The 20,437-nt window shown below is 50.9% G+C and overlaps 2 protein-coding genes across 3 annotated transcripts in view; both read right to left on the bottom strand.

The window, feature by feature from the left end:
- Positions 1 to 19,651, bottom strand: part of LOC144153678 (thiol S-methyltransferase TMT1B-like) — a 31,679-nt gene extending 12,028 nt beyond the window's left edge. The window contains exons 1-2 of the mRNA XM_077685340.1: positions 19,132 to 19,651; positions 9,837 to 9,986 (exon numbers count right to left, since the gene is read on the bottom strand). Of these exons, the coding sequence (XP_077541466.1) occupies positions 9,837 to 9,986; positions 19,132 to 19,506 (525 nt within the window). The 5' untranslated portion in view covers positions 19,507 to 19,651. The remainder of the gene's footprint in view (positions 1 to 9,836; positions 9,987 to 19,131) is intronic.
- Positions 1 to 20,437, bottom strand: part of LOC144153677 (thiol S-methyltransferase TMT1B-like) — a 226,703-nt gene that overhangs the window by 190,625 nt on the left and 15,641 nt on the right. The window lies entirely within an intron of this gene.

Genomic DNA, 20,437 nt, shown 5'->3' with positions numbered 1-20,437 from the left:
ACTGTTCTGTCTTTTATTATAGAAACAGTATAGGTAAAAGAACAACAGTTTCGAAAGTACTTCATGCGTTTACGTTGGTTTAGCTATTAACGCACCGCCACTAAACTGGTCATAACATTGCTATACAACATAACTCGACCTCAAAGGTCCTGCTACTACCCCTTACCATAACCTGCCACCGGGTTCGTCAAAAACCGGAAAATACACCAGCGTTGCTAACCACTTCAGATCTAGAAGCAATGCAAGCAAGCTATGGCGTTTGGTTATTGGCCCTTGCCGTGTTTAAGAGGAGTGCTTAAGTGTTCCCGGAGTCTCGACCAATCCACCCAGCGTACACATGACATCGATGCACAATGCTTTACCTCAAACCAAGTAAGTCAAGTTTTAGTTCTATAGCGACTTTTTTGACAGTTCCAAGGACACCATTTCAGTTTGTAAAGCCACATGGACGTCTAAAAAATATCTAAGGTGCCCGTTTCAAGACACCATGCCTACGTTCCTTCATAACTGAGTGTAAAAACCTGAGGGAAACTGTACCCAGTCGTTCAATGTTTCCTAATTAGCTAAATGGTGCTAGTTGAACTCCACAGCGAGTTACCTTGTTCTGCTTTCCTGCTCGACGTTTTGGTTTCTCCCCTTCGTTCTCTAACGTGCACCCCCCCCCCCCTCCCGCCAGGCGCGTAGCGTTCTTGCGCTTTAAAGGGGTCCTGAAATGCCTTCCGCCGATGCATGGATGTACATGTAACCAAATAAAGCAATGTATTAGCAATCTCCTCCTGCAAGAATTTTGTTAAAGCGATGAGTATTAGCTGAGAAATCGTAAATCGAAAACCGCGCATTATAGTCGCGCCGTATTTCCTCCTCCTTTCAACTGTTTCTTCTCTGTTGGCCTCCCCTCCCATGATGCTTCGCTCCTCAGTGGTGACGTACTTCCGCTATTGCGCTCCCACAGACTGCCGTCTGCTACGGGCCAGCTCTTTCGGCTTTTTCATCTTTGTTGACACCATGGACACTCCTCTAAAGGCTGGAAAAGCGAACGAAAGACCTGGCCGCATGTGTGCGGCCTGGCCTTGCCCTTTCGCGGTGTACGTATACGCAGCCGCGCAGGGAGAATCGTGCGCTCGTTCCCTTTGGTACACCGCGCACTGTTTATCCAAAAAGCGCGGTCTCAGATGTGGGCCCGCTGGTGCCGGGTCTTATTTTGCGGCGGTTGTAATTCCTACTACCGGCGGCATGTGAAAAAAAGACATTTTAAACCGACACAGAACCCGTGCACAAAACGCGCCGGATCGGATTGCTTTATCAGTGGCGATGAACGGGAAGGCGCAGAACAAACCAACGCCGCACTCGAGCAGCAAGCATCCGTGTTCTGCCAAGCTGCACCCGTGTGTTGCATTCAATACTGATGGGAAAGCGTTGTTTGAACTTTGATAGTCGTAAAATGTTCAGGCACTCCGGCACTCCGCTAGCAGATCAGCCGCCGAGTCATTTCGGAAAACATTTAACAGATGGCGCCGTATGCATTAGTATGTCGCAACGCAAAACTAATGAGACGTTCTACTAAAACTCCCCTCGCGATGTTTACGTAGCGGGACGCAAAAATTTAGCGTTTAGCGTATGCAAAGGCACAAACGCTGTACTAAAACTCTCTATTAGCAGCAAAATAGCGTGCGTACGTGAGGCTGCTTGCGTTTACAAAGCTGCACGCCGAGCGCTTGCGTTTAAAACCTAGTGACATCGTTTAAATACACTCGCAAGCACAGTGTAACGTAGTCACATATCAACCGTATGCTCAGGCGACAAGCAAGAGCTTATTTTATGTGGGACGGAGATTGCGCATAAAGGCCCGTTCGCACTTGCGACGAAAGCGAGCGAAAGCGATGGGAATTTCGTCGCTTTGTCGCGCGACGATCGTGTTTGTCGAACTGTCGGGAGAAAGTTTCGTCGCGCGACAGAAATCCCGTCGCTTTCGCTCGCTTTCGTCGCAAGCGGGATTGGAAAGTTCTGCCCCTGCCGTCTGCTACGCAGCGCGGAGGCAACCGCGCGATCTGCTCGGGCCGGACGAACGCGCACACTCCCGCACGGCAGCGCCCCAAGCGGCAGCCGGCCGCGTGCATCGCTCCCGGCGCCCGCCTGGGGCCCGCCCTCGGCACACTAGCAACACTAGCCAGTATATTTCAGGCACAATAATGGAGGAAAGATCTTTTGCTTCCGATGAACCAAGTTCTTTGCCCCTGTGTTTTTAAATACGTGAAGTGGTTAGCACGTCGCCCTCACGCAGCTCTGTATCGTCGTAGCATCGCTGACTGTCCGAAAGAAGCTTGCAGCTAAGCCAATGCAGCGACCGAAGCTGTGTGTGTGTGTGCATCGCCTCCTGTGTGTAGCGTTCGTTTCGCGATGAAGTGCGACGTTGTACTTCTGGGGGTGGATAGTGCTTCCCATGGTCTGGAATCTCTGGATTATCTTTCTCGAACGACGAACGACTCAACCTCGCATGGGGTATGTGTAGTGTGCCTGGCTAAAATCCTTCTCGCTTGCGTGCCAGAGTTCAGTGACTTGCTGTTCGTCCCCGCAAACAAGGCGCGAGGTGAGTGCCGAATTTACGACGGGCAGGAGGAAGCAACCGATCGTCTGTCAATCGCGGTTCAGACTTGCAACGCATGTTGTGACGTTGTGTTCGTTCGAAACGCATCTCTGGTTTGTTATGAAGTTGAATAAAATATATCCGTCAAACCCGGGCATTCGGCTCAGAGCGTTCTCTGCGATTGCACGAAAGTGCCACGGGGCTTCAACGCTTTCTTTAGGGAAGGTACTCCGGTAAGAGAATATTCATGTCGTGTTATGGCCGTGTTACATTCAATACGAACGGTTAAGCGTTTGTTTACACTTGTTTCGTTTGTCGTAAAATGTCCAAGCACTCCGGCACTCCGCCGGCAGATCAGCCGGCGAGCCGACGCTGAGCAGACGACTCATCTCTTTGCCGGAAGTGCGTGAAAAAGCCGCCCAATAGCAGGATGTCTAGCTCATGACGAACATATGGGAATCGATGATGTAGACATGTGAAGATGGCGGCGTCCAAAAACACGAAGGGAAGGGTGAGAAAAAAGCGACAAACTTTGCAACAAAAGTGTGAGCTTTCCGCTGCGCGTAAAAGAGTAATACTTGGCACAGCTGACGTTGACGACCCAATCTAACGATTGCGCTAGCTCATTTAGTGTGCTCAAAATGCCTTTCAGGGCCCCTTTAAATGTTCCCAAAAAGATATGAAAATAGAGCCACATTTCAAGGAAAGCGTAAAGAATATACAGCCTTTAAACAATTTTGAAAGCTACACCGACCATGGCCTTCAAAACTGTGACAGACTGTACCATGCATCCAGTTGTCCAAATTCACAGAACAGTTCAGTACACACAAAATTGGAAAGCTATCCGTTATGAGCGGGCATTGACTTTTGGGCCTTTTTTCTTGTTCGAGGTACATCAATGAATAAGCACAGAAGCACCGCTCGTAGAGCGACGGAAATTGTAAAATGCCCGCATAAAATATCTCAGTGTGCAAACACACCAATTTAGCGCATTTAATCGATAATTTTTGAATGTTAATGGCGCAAGGCTTACCACGGCTAACAGCGCCAAGCGAGTGCTTTGATAAATAGCTCACTATTAAAATTGGTTAGAGCATCAGGAATAAAATCAATTAAAGGCGATAAGGAAGGCTGGTGTACAGGGCCAGGATGAAAACCAAGAGTACTTAAAAATAAATAAGAAGGTTGGTGTATAGGATCAGGCTAAAACTATGGGTGGTATGAAATAAGATGTAGGAAGTGAACCTCGGACAGCAACTTAAAGGTGGGCTGAACAGAAAACATGGCATCGTCTCCAAAAAAGTATGACGGATTTAATGAAATATGTTGTCTCTAGAGTGCCCTGAAGTGTTTGCGTCGTGTAATGTCGAGTGCCTTGCATTGAAAGGGGATGTATTTAACGAATAGCCCCTCCTCACACCTGCTGCAAACGGGTCTTGGAGAGCCGATGAGCAGGTGCGAGGGTGTTACATGTGTATGGCCTATCTAGTTTGTTGTCTGTCTGTTCGCTCCACTATGCTTCCCGTGTTTTACGGAGTTGTTGCCTGGTGTGTGGTGTGAGGTCTGTGTAAGGTGGTTGTCACGATTTAGTCCCGCGTTCGTGAACCTGGGAGGGTAGGGGTACCCTCCAGCCGAGAGACGACATGCAGCGTGCTGGTGGTGACGGTGACTGACCCCCGAGCAGCCGTGCTCGGAGGTGTTTATTGCCCGGCCACACACAAGGTTGCCCACCGAGCCTGGTGGGGCCACTGAACTTAGCGGCCAACGAATATCAGGGATGGGGGGCGCCACACACTTGTCACACCCCTCACCCCCAAGTTTGTTTGTCCTACACAAACACAAAACAACACCTGTCCCCCCGGCGAGTACCGGTCCGGAGGTCTCCGCAGTCTCGCACTCCGCCTGGGCACAGGTGTCGATGCAGGTGTGGCAGCATTGGGTGCCACCTGTGTCACACTCGCACCAGCTGTCAGCCTTCCTGGTGTCGAAGGACTTGCGCGTGGTGCCACAGTGGCGCGAGTAGCACCAGCCCCTGGTGCTGTGCTGGCAGCGGTCGGTGAAGCTGGCTCCCCTTGAAGGAGTCCAGGCTGAGGCAGTGCAGCGGGCCCGTGGCCAGGCAGCCCGGCTGCGCCAGCAGGGGCACCAGCACCTACTCGGGCGCGTACGGGTCCCCGCACAGCATGCACAGCATCAGCCGCATGTCCAGCCGGGGCCCCGCGACCGCGGGCAGCGCCTGGTAGATGTGCAGCCGCTCGATGCTCTCCACCAGCGCGCACAGCGCCTGCTGCAGCCGCACGGGGTCCAGGCCGCCGCCGTCGTCCACGAAGGGGCACTGCAGGCTCTTGGCCCGGTTGATGCCCTCCTCGCGCAGGCAGTCCCCCTGGCCCGCAAACACCATGACCAGGGGCAGGCCGTGGAAGGGCAGCCGGTCCTCCTGCTCCAGGTTGGCCAGCAGGGTCTTCTCGAGGCTCTCGCGAATGTACTCCAGTCCCGGCTGGCTGGCGTACACGCACAGGCAGCCGTGGGGCAGGGGCTCCGTGCGGAACAAGTTGTGCGGCAGGCCCACGTCGCCGTCGATGATCCTGACGACCAGCGCGTACTGGGCCTTGTCGTCGAGCCGGAAGCCCTGCGGGAGCACCTGCCGCATAGCATGCGCCACCTGCTGGGCGCTGGCCCTGGCACTCAGCACCACCAGGTGCAGCAGGCGGCCGTTGGTGCCCAGCACCCCGCCGCCGTTGGTGCCGGCCTCTCGCCGGTGCAGCAGCTGCTCGATGACGCCGTCCATGCAGTCGGGCTGGACGGGGCAGTGCTCCCTCTGGCACCTCAACGCTTGCCGCCGTGCCGGTGAATGTCCCCACCTCGGGCTGGAACAGGGCCTCGAACTTGGTCAGGAGGCTCGGGCCGTCTGCCACTGCATGCACTGCTTCCTGGTACTCCGGCAGCCTCACGCCCAACGCCAGGATCCAGTTCCGGCCCAGCAGCGTCGGTGACGGCCCCTTGGTCAGGTACAGGGGAAGGGTGGCCTCCCTGTCGCCAAGGCGGACGCTGACCTGGGCTTGACCCTCGACTTGGGCGAGCTGTCCGGAGTAGCTGCGCAGCATGACGCCCGACGCCTCGACGGCCACGCCAGGGAAGGTGCGTCTGAATACTTTCCCGGCCATGACAGACACACTGGCCCCTGTGTCCAGCTCCATGGAGATGGGGCGCCCGCAGACTTCGACGGTCAGCCAGTATGGTGGCACCGGCGGCTGCACTGTGGCCGCGTGCCACATGTCGAACATCTGCGGGTCTTCGTCCACGGCGTGAAGCCTAGCCGCTGCACCCGAAGCTGCTGCCGCACGCCCCCGCCGCCTACCCTTGCGCCGACTCCCTCGGCCGTGGGCTGGCGCGGAACCTGTGCTCGGCGCCGGCTGCTGCTTCTGTCCGTCCGCCGTCGTCCCCCCTCGGCACGCCCGAGCAATGTGCCCAGTTCTTCCGCACGCAAAGCACTCCGCTTGCGCGAACTGGCACTGGGAGGGGGGGTGGTCACCACCGCAGCGAACGCACCTGCCATGCCGTGCCGCCATCTTGTTCACCGCCACCTCCGCCGACGGTGCGCCGGCCGCACGCGCTAGCTCGCCCGCGTCCTTGGCCGCAGCCTCCATCGCCAGCGCTGCCTTCACGGCGTCGTCCAGCGAGGGGTCGGGAAGCTCCAGGAGTCGCGTCTGCATGGCGGGGTCGTTGATGCCGCAGACGAAACGGTCCCGGAGCAGCGAGTCGAGCTGCTCCCCGAAGGCGCAGCCGCTCGCCAACCCTCGCAGCGCTGCGACGAACTGCCCGAGCGTCTCTCCGTCTCGGCGGCTCCGGTTGTTGAAGCGAAAACGCTCCATTAGCGTCGACGGATCCGGGCTATAGTGCGAGCGTAGCGTCGCGAGCAGCTCACCCAGCGACTTATCGTGCGGCGTGGCCGGCTTGAGCAGGTCGAGCAGGAGAGCGAAGACGCGGGTCCCGCAGCTGGCCAGGAAGATGTCGCGCTGTTTTGCCTCGGGTGTGTCGTTCGCCCGGAAAAACACGCCGACTTGCTCCTCGTAGACCGGCCAGGCGGACCCTTCACCCTCGAACGGCTCGAGCCTCCCGTACAGCGGCATGGCGTAATGGCGGCTGGCTTGAGGGGGCGGTGTCTCGGCGTTCTCGGTGGCGGCGTTCATGGTGGCTTCGGCCGCTCCGCGGGCTTCTTCCCTCGTCGCCAGTGTCACGATTTAGTCCCGCGTTCGTGAACCTGGGAGGGTACGGGTACCCTCCAGCCGAGAGACGACATGCAGCGTGCTGGTGGTGACGGTGACTGACCCCCGAGCAGCCGTGCTCGGAGGTGTTTATTGCCCGGCCACACACAAGGTTGCCCACCGAGCCTGGTGGGGCTACTGAACTTAGCGGCCAACGAATATCAGGGATGGGGGGCGCCACACACTTGTCACAGTGGTGTTGTTATGTTTACTGTGTCTCGGAGTGCAGCACTGGCGGCCATTTCATCCGCCAGTTCATTCCCGCCGATGCCAGATTGGCCTGGCCCCCAACTCACATTCTCTTCAAGGTTTAAAAAATAAGCTAGCATAATTAATTTGATCAACGACGTGGTTTTTGGATCACTTTGGGGATGACAATGTACGGACGACGCCCAGCGACTCTGTATTGATGATGGGCTTAGGAATATGATGTTCAACTATATGACTTACAACCCGAAAAGTGTCGTATGCTTCTGCCGTAAAAATACTTGCCTTTACATTCATGGTTCTACGTGCTTTAAAATTGGGTCCATGCGCAGCACAAGACACCGCAGTGAACATTTTAGACGCATCACTGAAAAACTGTGCAGCCCTTTATTTATCCTCCAGACACATTAAATTCTGCAAAATACCAGTTCTTGGTGTCCCGTTTTTACTGTATTGTGAGGAAGACAAGTCACATGCTTCAGGGCGAAGATGTCATGGTGCTAAAAGATCAGTATGGGATGATTTGAATGTATCTAAGAAGGAGACCTCATAAATAGTCACCTCGTACCTCACTCTCTGCGAGAAGGGAATCGAAATTGGTGGGCGGTTAAAAAGAGTTGAGTTGTGGATGTATCATTAAAAACAACATTAAACGTATGTATATCCATTGATGAGATTTTGGAGGCATAGAGAAGGTCAACATTTAATCAGCAGTGCCATGTTATCCCGATCAAAAGCGGACGGTTGGGGCACTCGAGGATAAACAAGCGCTGCGCTGGCCGTACGAATATTGAATTGCATGAAGAGTGTTGACCGCAAGAACAGAGCATAAAGCTGCGACCCATTAAGCCTCACACGCACGTTCAATTTTGGTAAGGCGAGCTCGTAATGATGACCTAAGACACTGCTTTCACGTATTACATACCACCATTACCCCTTTCACGCACGCGAGCGCCGGAGGCCATGCGCATGAGAGAATTCCCATCTTAGCTGTCCGGTTCTACTCGCAGTTCCTTTTGGTTTGAAACTCTTCCCTTTTAAGATCTACTATGGTGGGGCCATTACATTGCAGTCTTCAATACGAAGTGTTGGATATTATTCGGTATTCAGTACGTAAAAAAAGCAGTGACGTCCCTGCCCCATCAATTCTGATATTAATGGTCTTGATTCGTCGGCACCTGGTGCCTATTCAATATAACGACGAACAAGCCTCGTCGCCACAACATCAGGTTGCACAAAATACCTGTGTTCAGAGTTGTTTTCGTATGTTTAAAAAGAAAAACCATAAAAAACGGTTGAAGCAACTAAGATAACACAAACAAAGGCTCACCCCCGAAATTTAACGCTGACAATGCTCACATCTGGGCACTCAAACGGGCTCTGGCCCTTAAACAGCCACCATCCATCGCAGCAATGTCTGTTCCGTACTTGGCTTTCCGTGGGTCATAACTTTGCTAGCCGCACTCTTAGCTGATTTTTAGTATCGAAATCTAACGCTTCGGTGTGGCGTGGAAGCATTTCTCTGTTTACGCAGCCAGGAGCAACGCCGGCGCCATCTTGTTTGCTCAATGGTACTGTCCGTAGGTTGCTCCCCCTGCTCATTCGGCGGCCCAATTCTCTGTGTGATGCACATGAAACGCAAATAACGCACTTTCACGCATCATATCTCCGATTGGCTTGTAGATGGCGCTAGTAATAAGGACGCGTGCTAGCATGACGGCTACACATCTACAATCAAATCTTTTTCTGATCTGATTTGAATTCCGAGTCCACAAATCACTGAGCCGAACCAGTTGAACCTATATGAGTGTGAACACATGATGTCTTACCCGCCGCTGTAGCTCAGTGGCAAAGGCGCTGTGCTGCTGAGCACGAGGACGCGAGTTCAATTCCTGGCCGCGGCGGTGGCTTTTCTGATGGAGGCGAAAAGCAAGAACGGCTGTGTGTACGAGATCTCGGCGCACGTTAATGATCACCAGGTGTTCAAAATTAATCTGGGGCCCTCCACTACTGCGCGCCTCATCGCCTCCGTTGCGTCGGCGCGTTAACCCCCCCTCCCCCAACAATCAATCAATCAATAAACCAATCAACATTGTGTTTTGTGTTTAAGAGCTCTAGTCCTATGTAAGGCGGGACAGTCGCGGAGCTCTGAATGCTCATGAGTTGTAGGTACGTATAGGTTGTTTGCTTAAATGGGGCCGAGGCTATTTGGTTTCCGAGTGCGTGTGAGTGGCCAAGCGTGTGTGCGAGAGCCAAATTAGGTTCTGCATCCGAATGAGTTCATAATCCGTGTAGAACGGTCAGTCCAAATGAATTTCCATACCACCCGCAGCGGTGGCTCTGTGGCTAAGGCGTCAGACTGGTGAGCCGGAGGACGTGGGTTGGATTCCCGGCCGCGGCGGCGCACGTTAAAGATCCACAGGGGATTAAAATTAATCCGCAGCCCTCCACTACGGCGCACCTCATCACCTGTGTGGAGTCGGCGCGTTCATCCCCGTAATCAATCAAGTTTTCAGAATGAATGATGTCTCAGTCAAAAGGCGTTCGTATACGTGGTGAGCCCACAACAAGTTCTGAGTCCTGATAAGCTGCAAGTTATGAAATCTTATCTGCTAGCTGCGAGCCTGATTTTGCATTGCGTCAGTGGACAAGGTAAGATTGAGAAAGCCTCGATAAGCTGGTCAGCGATGAGCCTGAATTTCAGTTACCGGAAGTTGCGAAACAAATTCTTGAATCAGTTTAAATATTAACTCCAATGATTTGATACACGTCAAAGCACGCACCTTCACGAGAACCCTCTTGATCTCTTCGAGGACCTTGGGACCATTGCGCGCCGAGCACAACACGAACGTCATAATTACAGCGTCGAAGTGGTCGTCGGGGAGCTCTTTCATATCTTCCCCGCATCCACAGACATGACCCTTCATCTGCACCTGAAATGGTATAAATCCGCCCATTTAATACCTTGGTAATGAACGTAAAAGGTTGGGATCAATAATAAACTAAGACTGTTATAAAAACGACACCAATACACATAAATCTGCAGAATGTATTTTGCACGCCTTCAATAGCATGAATACCGGATTCTGTATACACTTCCTAGATTTTGCCAGCGTATACGCGGAGTGCAAACGCGTGTATATGCAGCAAGGTTCTTCCTGTATTCCCTTTAGGGCATTGGTTCGTCCACCACAGCCACTTTTTCCCTGCTCGTACAAGGACGGAAATGCGAGTGCGCCAAACAAAGTTAGGGGTGATAGTGAGTCCACCGCATTTACACTGCTACAGGCGACAGCGTGATTTCCTGTCCTGCTTGGGTTTCCCGAAAGGTTTTAATATGGTAAATGTATTTGCGCAAACTTTCACTTATAAAGGCCCTCTCTAAGCCAATCAGCTAGGTAGTGACAAGTGGCAACTGGCTGAATGTCGTGTTGCGTTCTATAGAACTACTCGTGCTCCTTAATAAACGAGAAGAAAACCGAAGCGGTGACGAAGCAGTTAACACAGTGATCTCCAAGGACGGTCGTCAGCGAATCGAATGTCGCGGCGTTTGCTTTCATGCTTTCATCTGTAGATCTCTCGTTACTGCAAACCACGACCGGCTTTACATAAACAGACCTGTCCATCCTCGGAAATTCCGTGCGCCGATTTCGGTATTGCTTGTTTGGCTTTTTTAAGCTCTATTCCACGCCACTGCTGCGGGTATCGCTGCAACGTATCTCCATTTTTCCGGTAAACACGCGTTTTCTCGCCCTTTCGTTGTACCAGCCGTGGTGGCTCGGTGGCTAAGGCGTTGCGCTGCTGAGCACGAGGAAGCGAGTTGGATTCCTCACCTCAGCGGCCGATTTTCTGATGGAGGCGAAAAGCAATAACGCCCATGTGCATAAAACTTCGGGGCACGTAAAGATCACCAAGTGGTCAAAATTAATTGAGAGCACTCCAATACGGCGCGCCCCATCTTATGCGTTGCGTCGGCGCGTTAAACACTACGATCAAATCAACTTTCGTTGTCGCTATTTCGTCCTTTTTTGTTCTGTATCACGCGCTACTTGCCGATTGACCCCAGGGGAAGTGCACATCGTGTGACCTCGATGGCGTGCCAAAATATGAGTTTTTGTTTAACACGAAATTGTTTCTTCGCTAAGTTGGCGAAAGAACGCACGCGGTTAGCGTCCACCGAACGCCTATCCGCCCGGATATTCTCCGGAAAAAACGGCCACAGCTACAAGCCAATTCCTGACGCGTTCTATACCGTTCCACGCGTTTCATAGGGCGCGTACACCAAAAATAAAAATGCATGAGGAAATATTCAGAAGGTTTGGTTTCGTAGCGATCATTAAAAACAACAAACACGAAGATGCACTTGGTGCGCATTGCTACAAGTCGTGCATCAGAAAAGAAAACAAGAAAAAGCACTCGGTTTGCGATCCGTTTCAATGTACTTAGGACGCGGGTCATACCACGAGTACAACAAAACAAAAACAGCGTGCGTAAGACAGTTCGCCCGCAGTCTTGGCTTCCTTTCCCCTTGTGTTGAGGCAGCGTCGCAGCAGCATGCATAGCGATTCCGGAATACCTAGATGGAGTGAGTGCGATGGCGAGGTTGTAGGCTATATGGCGTGTAGGCTATAGGCTATAGGCTACAATATGGATGTCGATGCCGGGTTCAGCCCACAACCTCTGATTCTGTCGATGTCGACAATATATAGTCCATATCGGCAGGAGTACCGGTGGCAAACCTAGCCAATAGAAACGCTTACGCGAAGAATATGCTGAAAAATCCCATGCAACTTTTTTGCGCGGCGCTTTCAGTGAACGCATCATAACCGATGGCATTTCTTACCTACAACAGAACAACAGCGGCAACCGCCCGGTAGACGCAATTTTCTTTCACCACGTTTGCACCGCTTCGATACGGCGGCCGTGGTTAATAAAGATATTCCTAAGTAACGGCGGTCTCACCGCAGCCGTTGACCGCGGACGGCATCCATGCCAACTTCTTCATTTGTTCAGCTTCAAGCTATGCCGAGGGAGCTTCCGCGCGAAGTGTGGCTCCAGTTATGGCGAAAACGCCAAAGCCGTTAAAGGGGGCGCTGTCCATTAGTGCTTTATCCTCTGGAAAAACACCCACTTTTCGCGCAAGAGTAAGACAGACGGCCCTTTCATGTACCATGGAAGCTGTTGGAGTTGCTTTATACAAATTCAAGCGTTCCCTGGGAACTTTAGCACATGAGTGGACGAGCTTCTCGTAAAAACAATTATTCTCGACGTAAATCTAAAGTCGATAAAGTTTTCGACTATTGAAATGAACGGAAGTGCTCGAAAATAAAGAATGTCCCTAAACCAGGCAGATATGGCAGCAGTCTGCATTCGCACTTTTGTTACTCAGCACCGTGGCATCTACCGTTGATATAATCGCAGAGGTATTGTCTCCTACATGCTAGTTACGTTTCTTTCATTCCTTTCTTTTCGTTTTCCTGTGTGGCTACCAGGGCACACATAATCTGGGACTCCATAATTAAACTAAAAATTTGCGCCATGTTAACTTTACAAAACCAGCGGAAACTGACGCACATCAGCAATTAAGTGTCGCCAAGGGAAGCAATAATGTTCCAGCATTCCAAGCACGTATGCATTCAATAAGTGCCTCAAGGCATTTCGTTAAACACTTGGCCTCTGTTTTTCATAAGAACTCTAAAAGCAGTGTTCACGGTGGAGTGCCTGCAGGGATGCGGTTAGGTCCATGACTCCTTCCGCCCCCCCCCCCCCCATTTCTTGGTTGGGAACCACCCCTTCAAAATTTTCTGTTTCTATAAAACCCAGGAGGTCAGTTTTTTGCACCGTACGCTGCTTTTAAAAACAGGATTTTTCCCTCATGAGGTGGATAATGCGTCCACATTGTGAAACATTTTTTGAAGAAGAAAACCCACTACTTGCTTCTCCTGCTGCGTGTTTTCGAATAAAACCTGTCACCTTAATCAATTTATAACAGGTCCTTTTCCCCAGCAAACGATCTTTCATAACCTAATGCGCATTGAATTGGTGGTTTCGGAAGGCAGCTGCATGTTCTAAACCTACTGGTGTTTCTTAATAATTTTGAGACATACAGTGTAGCACCTTAGTTTCTTCGCTTTACATTACAATTCCAAAAATTATCCAAGTTGACAATTTTCCGTCAGATGCACCTTCATTAAAACAGTGCAGAGTGTACCTATTTAAATTCGGTGCAGGAATGCTGGCCGAACTAATATCATTATCCTTAAATTTATGGACATCTTTAAAGAGCTTTCATTTTTTTTAAGGTATGAGGTTTGAAAGTAGAAATGGGCTTTTGAAGCGAGCAGAGATACTGCATTGAAAAACTTCATTCGAGGGTATGCTTTTGTTTCCGTTCCACACATCGCCCGGAATCGGTGGGGCCCCAAGCCCTGCGGCCTGAACCGCAAGAAGTACCAACCTGAGGACGTTCGCGCGAAGATTAAAACATTCATTAGGCGAGAAATAAATTTGGTTTAGGTGCACATTAGATATGCAGGAGAAACGTAAAGACTGCAGGGATGGCTTTCGGGCTCTTTAAATAAAGTTCCTCATATTCGCTGCTGAGGTCACCATTCCCGCCGCTCCAGCTTCGACTCATAATCCACGGTTAGCAAGCGAAAGATCATCGTCACTAAACTCGCAAATAAACTCAGCCGCCTGGGAAACATCCCTCAGGTTGCACTGCAATTAAGCAAAGGACAAGGAGAAAACTCTCATCTCACTCATATTGTCGGGGGCGTACAAACACATTATCCACCATCTATGACAATTTTTCGACATCGCAACGACACACAGTCTAGGTCATCGACTCGGTGCTCAAAAGCACTCGGCTCAAAATTCCTCTAAACCCCTTATCCCCATGCGCAAGGCGCTTGTGCCGCCTTTCTATTAATAATGTTAGTGCTACTACTGAGAAATAGTTGCCATTAACCCCAACGCTAATCAAATATCATCCGGTGGTCACTACAGCTCACCCTTCCGATAACTTCCACATCCTGCACGACGCCAGGGTGACGCATAGTATGAAGCGTATTTCATTTTCATTTTTATGCTCCCGATCAAGCTTCGCCGCGTCCACTTCCGGCTCTCCCGTTTGTGGAGGGACGTACTCAAAATGCGCAGAATATTCTGTTCTGTGAACTCTACTAATAAGTCCCCTCTGTTATTCCTAAGATCGAGACCATAGTTCGCAACTGCCTTGTCTTCAGCCTGCTTCTTTCCTACTGTGGCATTGATGTCTCCAATAACTACGGCATACTGTATTTTTTTTACTTCTGTCCTTGCCGATTCCATACCTTCACAGAAGTGTTCAACTAGCTGGGCGTCATGGCTGGATGTAGGCGCGTAGCCCTGTGCCACCTTGAATTTGTAGCTCTTGTTAAGCCTTATTAAAATACCGGCTACCCCTTATTTAATGCTATAGCATTCGTCCATGTTTCCAGGTATGCTTTTATTCACCAGAAATCCTGCTTCCGTTTCTATACGGTCAACTAGACCACGGTAACATAGGATGTGTCCATTTTGCACCACTGTAAAGCCTTCGTCCTCCTTCTAATCTCATTAACCCTATTACACCCCATTTAATTGCTTCTGATTATTTGAACAGCACCTCTAAACTCGCCTCGGTAGATAGTCAGATAGATGTAACTTTATTAGGGAAAGGGCTGGCTCAGAGGCCTATAAGAATGGTAGAGCGGAAAAGGAGGGGGTAAAATTAAGCCTCGCGTGCGAAGTCCCAGAGGGAACGCAGGACTCGGGCTGCGTGCGTGCGCTGTGGTGGCGAGATCCAGTACTGGTACGTCGGAATTTGGTGGCGATGGCGCGCGCGAATAGCTTCAAGTCCGGGACATTCCCATACAAGATGCTGCATAGTGGGGCGGGCGCCCAGGTCGCATGTTCGACAGGTGACGTCGGGATGGGAGGGCTCAGCGTCTTCAGGTTGCTGGCGTCCACGACGAGGGATGTACGCTCGCCATATAGCAATGACGTCATCGGTGAGTGCCGCTCCAGCTCGAGCCTTATGGATAAAAACCTCGGCAGGACGCGGCAGTCCGCTCGGCAATGAATGGGGGTCAAGAGGTACCGATGCGAGGAGCACTTACCGTCCGCGTTGCTTCAGGAAGTCACGCTGGTCTTTGGGGTCCTGGAGTGGACGGGCGGTAGTGAACTCGTGTTCCAGCGACGGCGAGCGGGAGTTGAGAAGCGCGCTCGCCAAAGCGTGAGCGACCTCATTTTCGAAGCCGCCCGCGTGTCTGGGAACCCAGGTCACATGTACGTCCACATTGTTTTGTACGGAACGTGCACGGCAACTGCTCTTAAGTTGATGAGTTAGGCAGCCGTACCGTGGAATCTGCTTTAGTTTTTTGAAGGACTGAAGGGAATCTGTGTAAATGCTGAGGCGCGACCCTGGCGGAAAGGTGCCTTGAGTTTCTTGTTGCGATAAAAAGTCCAGGGCCATGTGAATAACGCGCAACTCCAGTTCACAAGACGTGGGCCACTCCTGATCATTGTACTGGAGTACGACGCCACGGCGCACGTCATATTGAGGGTGGTAGAAAGCAATGCCTGCGCGGTAGGTGGTAGAATCCCAGGATACGTCTGTGAAAATGGCCCTAGGATTGGCATCGGCACGGGCAGCCTGGGCGGATCGCTGGAAAGTGTGGGACACTTTGGTAATCTTTCGAGTAGTAGGATTGAGCCGGCAGACATTTTCACCCTCCCATGGTGGAATCTTTGGAGGAATGTTTGCCAAGTCGGTATGGTGTACGGAGGAGTCCAGCAATAGTAAACGTTGACCAGAAAAAGTCCATGTGCTCCGCCTTGAGTGATTACGCCTCCAATCTTCGGTAGTCCCAGCTATTGCAGGAAGACGAGAGAAACGATGGAGCTCTTCTACCCGTGCGTGCCGAGGAAGGCCCGTAATAACACGAATGGATGCTCGGTGGAACACCTCTAGTTGTTTGGTTTGAGCCTGAGTTAGGTCGAAACAGGAGGCTCCGTAGCAGGCGCGGGAAGTTAGAAGTGCTAGTACTAACATGCGGGCGACCTTCGTACCCGCACCCCCACTGCGATGGGAAATCCTCTTAATGAGGTGCAGGATCTTCACCCATGTAAGAGGGAGCTCTTCAAGCCATGCGTCAGCACCCCCGTTCTCGTGAAACGGTACGTCCAAGATGCGAACCTCGCTTGTAAGTGATCTGATGAGTTGATCCCCGAGCTTCAGACTCACTTTGTCTCTTCCTGTGACCCTTCTACGAGAATGTAATGAGTTTTCTCAGCTGATGGGTGCATGCCAGTCTGTTGAAGGTAACCGAATAAAGCATCGAGGGCAGTTTGAACGGCAGTTACTGCTTGTTCTGTTGTGGCATGCTACCCTGGGTTAGTCCAGATAGTGACATCATCGGCATACATAGTAAAATGAATGCCCGTAGCGTGGTCGTGAAGGCAATTTGCAAGCCCTCTCATTACTAGGTTGAATACGGTTGGTGAGAGGATTGCCCCTTGGGGCACTCCTACCCTATCTGTGTAGTGATGTGGTTGGTTACGCCCGCTACATAATTTGAATGTGCGGTCATGCAAGAACGCTTTTACCATGTTGACGATTCGTGTACCGGGACGAGCTTCTTCAAGTGCTTGAATGATGGCTTCGTGAGAGACTTTTCAAACGCTTTGCGAAGGTCTACGGTGACCAGGATGCTCTGTAAGCCGGTTCGCCGGCCGCGGCGCTTGTTTGCCAGACGTCGCAGGAGGTAGAGGCTGTCGTGTGCGCAAAGGTTTGGTCGGAATCTCATTTGCGCTGGATGGAAACGAGCGCATCCATCCTGGATAGAAATAAGTAGATCAACATCTACTGCACCTGTGGAATACTAGGGAGCAGCTGCACCATGCCTTACCTCACCGGTAGAAGGCGGTACGCGGACCTTCTCAAGGTACGCGACAAGACGGCGCATGCTCGACGTTACGCAAAGCAAGTTGCTCGCGAACAATGGCTCGACCACTGCGCCTCCTTCGGAGAAAGAACGGGCCTTTGAAAACTCTGGCAAACATTTCGAGCCATCAACGGTGAGCGCAAACATGGAAACCCCGTGCAAGCAATGCTTCTTAAGGAAGGCATCACCAGTGCAGAATTTGAGGATTTCGCTGCATCTACATTTTTCCCCCAGCCTCGTACACCACCGGTACCTCACCTATACCAAAAACGTACCCCAGCCAGAGATGACCGGGTAGAGTCCCCACTTACGCTACAAGAATTGCTGCACTCTTTATAGTCCGTGAATGAGCGCCGTGCGCCTGGAAAGGATCGCATCACCTGGCAGATGCTCCGAAATTTAGACCACACTGGCAAGCAGCAATTACTAGACAACCTAAATCACGCTTGGATGTCAGGTACCCTTCCGCCCTAATGGAAGCACTCCGTCGTAATACCTATTCCTACACCTGGCAAGTCCCCAACACAGGTGAGCAACATGCGGCCAATTGAACTGACTTCGACCCTTTGCAAGCTTCTCGAGAGAATGGTTCTTACACGTCTCAATTACCACATCGGTAGATAAAGTTTTCATGTTAAACCTTGCCAGGTTCAGATTCCAATGGCGGCGTTTCCGGATCCAGGGATTCCTAGCACCTTCTGCTGCGTCACACGTATCACCGCCGACGTCGTCAGCTGCTTCGCAGCCGCTGGAGACTGAGGGCGGAGAGTTACATGACGCATTCATGGGAAGGTAGGGCAATTACTACACCAGGTTAACCAATCCTGCTCCGGTGAGGAAGTGCGTTAGCGGCAATGATAGCAGGGATCAGGCCCACCGGATAAAATAAAAAAATACGAGTGTTGATAGAATGGCCGAAGGAGGCTTGGGATGTAATACTTACCCAACGCCCAACAAGGCTCACCGAGACGAAAGAGCGAACTCTATCTTCAAGCAGTAATGACAAAACCTTGGCGCTGTCTACAGTTATAGAACCTCGTACTGCGAAAGAAGAGCCATGATAAATGCTTGGGCTACTTCTAAAGCTCTCCTCACAAGCACATCGATTCAAACAATACCCATCGTACAGACTGAATAAGATATTGTCACGTAGCCAAAGACGACGCAGTTGTCTTGAAAGAAAAACAAGTTTATTGGAGCGAACTTGTGCTCCCCTAAAAACTCAAAATTACACAGGCGGCGGAGCAGCAGTCAACAAAGTGACTTGTGTAAGCGAGCATCGGCAATTCAAATGCCGTGGCGTCTGCTCTGCAGGCTTTTATCTTTTCGGCACGAGTGTCTCTGGAAACGTCGATTTACATCCAGAACATTGGAGATCAAAGAAGAATATTCTAGGCAAGTGACGTTAGAGCGAAACGCTCTGCTATCTGAATAAGATAACCAGTGTGTCATAAAAATAAAGATTGGAACCCGCGCTTCGCTCGGGATACAGATAACACAGCCGCGCGCGGCCGGGCAGTAGAAACAAAACATAAACGAACCCAACGCATGGTTCCTGGAAATATATTCCTCACCCCAACCCCCCGTTCCCCACCCCGCGGAACCCTTTTTTCGCACAACGTCGACAAATCTGTACAACATTTTTTCAGGGATTCATCCCACAAACCGTCAGACAAATTCTTTCTTAACGTCCTCCTCCAACATATTGTCAAGATTGTTTAGGTTCCAGCGGAAGCCATTGCGCATGGCAACGTTTCTGCCCGTGTGCATCTTTTTCAGCTGACGCGCTGGGCAAGCCACGTGTTTGGCGAGCAATTTTGATATTTCCCCTGTGGTTGTTCAAAGAAGTCCCGCAACACTACCGCCTGAAGCGAATAATAAACCCCACTTACATTATATAGCAACCTCTAAAATTTTTATACCAGATTTCCTACAACTCCTCCTTTTTATTTAAATGCTATTCATTTGCCGTGCACCTCGAGGTTTCTGAGTGCACTTACTCTAATTCTTTGCACACGAGGTGGTGAACTGACATATCACTCGGTACTTGAGGTCACTTACAACAAGAACAACGTTGTCGCTTACTTGTAGATGGTTCAGTCGAACTTACCTTGGGGTACTTGCAGAGCTGACGCCTAAAACTGTGGTCGAATTCCTTGTTTGGATCGACGTTCCAGTACTCGATATTCCTCTTCACGAAAGAAAAATTTGCACCCCATCCGGCGCCTATCTCCAGCACCCTCAGCAGCCCCCTTGATCCAAGATCGGCATCGTGCGATGTCATGTCGTCGAGGTAAGCCATGACCTCTGCCCGCACAGGTTGAAAGCTTTCTTCAATCACGGACTGAATCACAGTGTATAGACGTACGAACAAGAACTGCCGAAACCAAAGGCTAAGAGAGAGCGGCAAGAATAGTGTAACACCCAAACTAGCGCCTACTGTGTACATGGAGTACACAACGATGGTGCTCAGGAAAGATTGCATCCCGGTCTTCCAGGTACGTACCAAATTGCACAGTATTTCGCCGCACGGGACCGTGCCTGCCGGTATTTCTGAGGCTCGAGAGTCGTCTGAACGTTCCACGGGGTATTGTTTCCCTGTGATTATTTCCCTGTCTCTGCACTGCGCACACGTAACCGCTTAGCCAAGATAACTCCTGCATAAAAATGCGATCTTTGATGCCAGCAGTAACCGTGGAACATGCGTAACTAGTAACAAATTCCGCCGGTTAATAGAGAACACTTTTTGAGGAAAATATGCACGTGTATTAAGTTTGGATTGCGAACGCATTCTTGCCAAATGGAATGCCGATCGCTCTTTGCATTATTCAATGCTTCGGGTCACCCTTGCTTCCTTGTGAAAGAGGTGCCGCACCACGAGAGGAACAAAAGCGTATGGAGTGCTATGCTAAGGCCCAATGCGTGGTATAATATTCCACTTTGTTAGTAGAAACACGAAACTATTCCAAAGGGTGAATTCCGATGGCCAGCGAAGCTGTGCAAAATGTCCATCACATACATGGTTAGGAAAGAGACACGTATTTGTTTTTTCCCATTATTCGTAGTGGTAGTGACTACAGCTTCGTGATTCCATGATAACACTTGGAAGGACTGTTTCACACTAGGAAGCGAACACACGGATGTGCGTTTTCCTCCAGTATAAGCAAGCGTATTGACGGCAGACGGAAACTCTGTAATGTTTGCGACTTCACTGTGAGCAGACTATGAGAAATATTTGAAACTGGCGGAATGATAGTCTTCTCAATCGTCAATTTCAATGCGGGTTTTATTTGAAAATCGTTGAGAAATCCTGAGGCGCGGCAGTTTGCTGTAGTGATGCTACTCCAGTGTAGGAGTCTAAGTATTGACAGCAGAGAGAGAAGACATAGAAGACTCTTCCTCATAGTAAACTAGAG

Source organism: Haemaphysalis longicornis, unplaced genomic scaffold (assembly GCF_048455015.1).
Source record: "Haemaphysalis longicornis isolate Haplotype H1 unplaced genomic scaffold, Haemaphysalis longicornis Haplotype H1 scaffold_9, whole genome shotgun sequence".
Classification (NCBI taxonomy): Eukaryota; Metazoa; Arthropoda; class Arachnida; order Ixodida; family Ixodidae; genus Haemaphysalis; species Haemaphysalis longicornis.
This window is presented reverse-complemented; position numbering and strand designations above follow the sequence as displayed.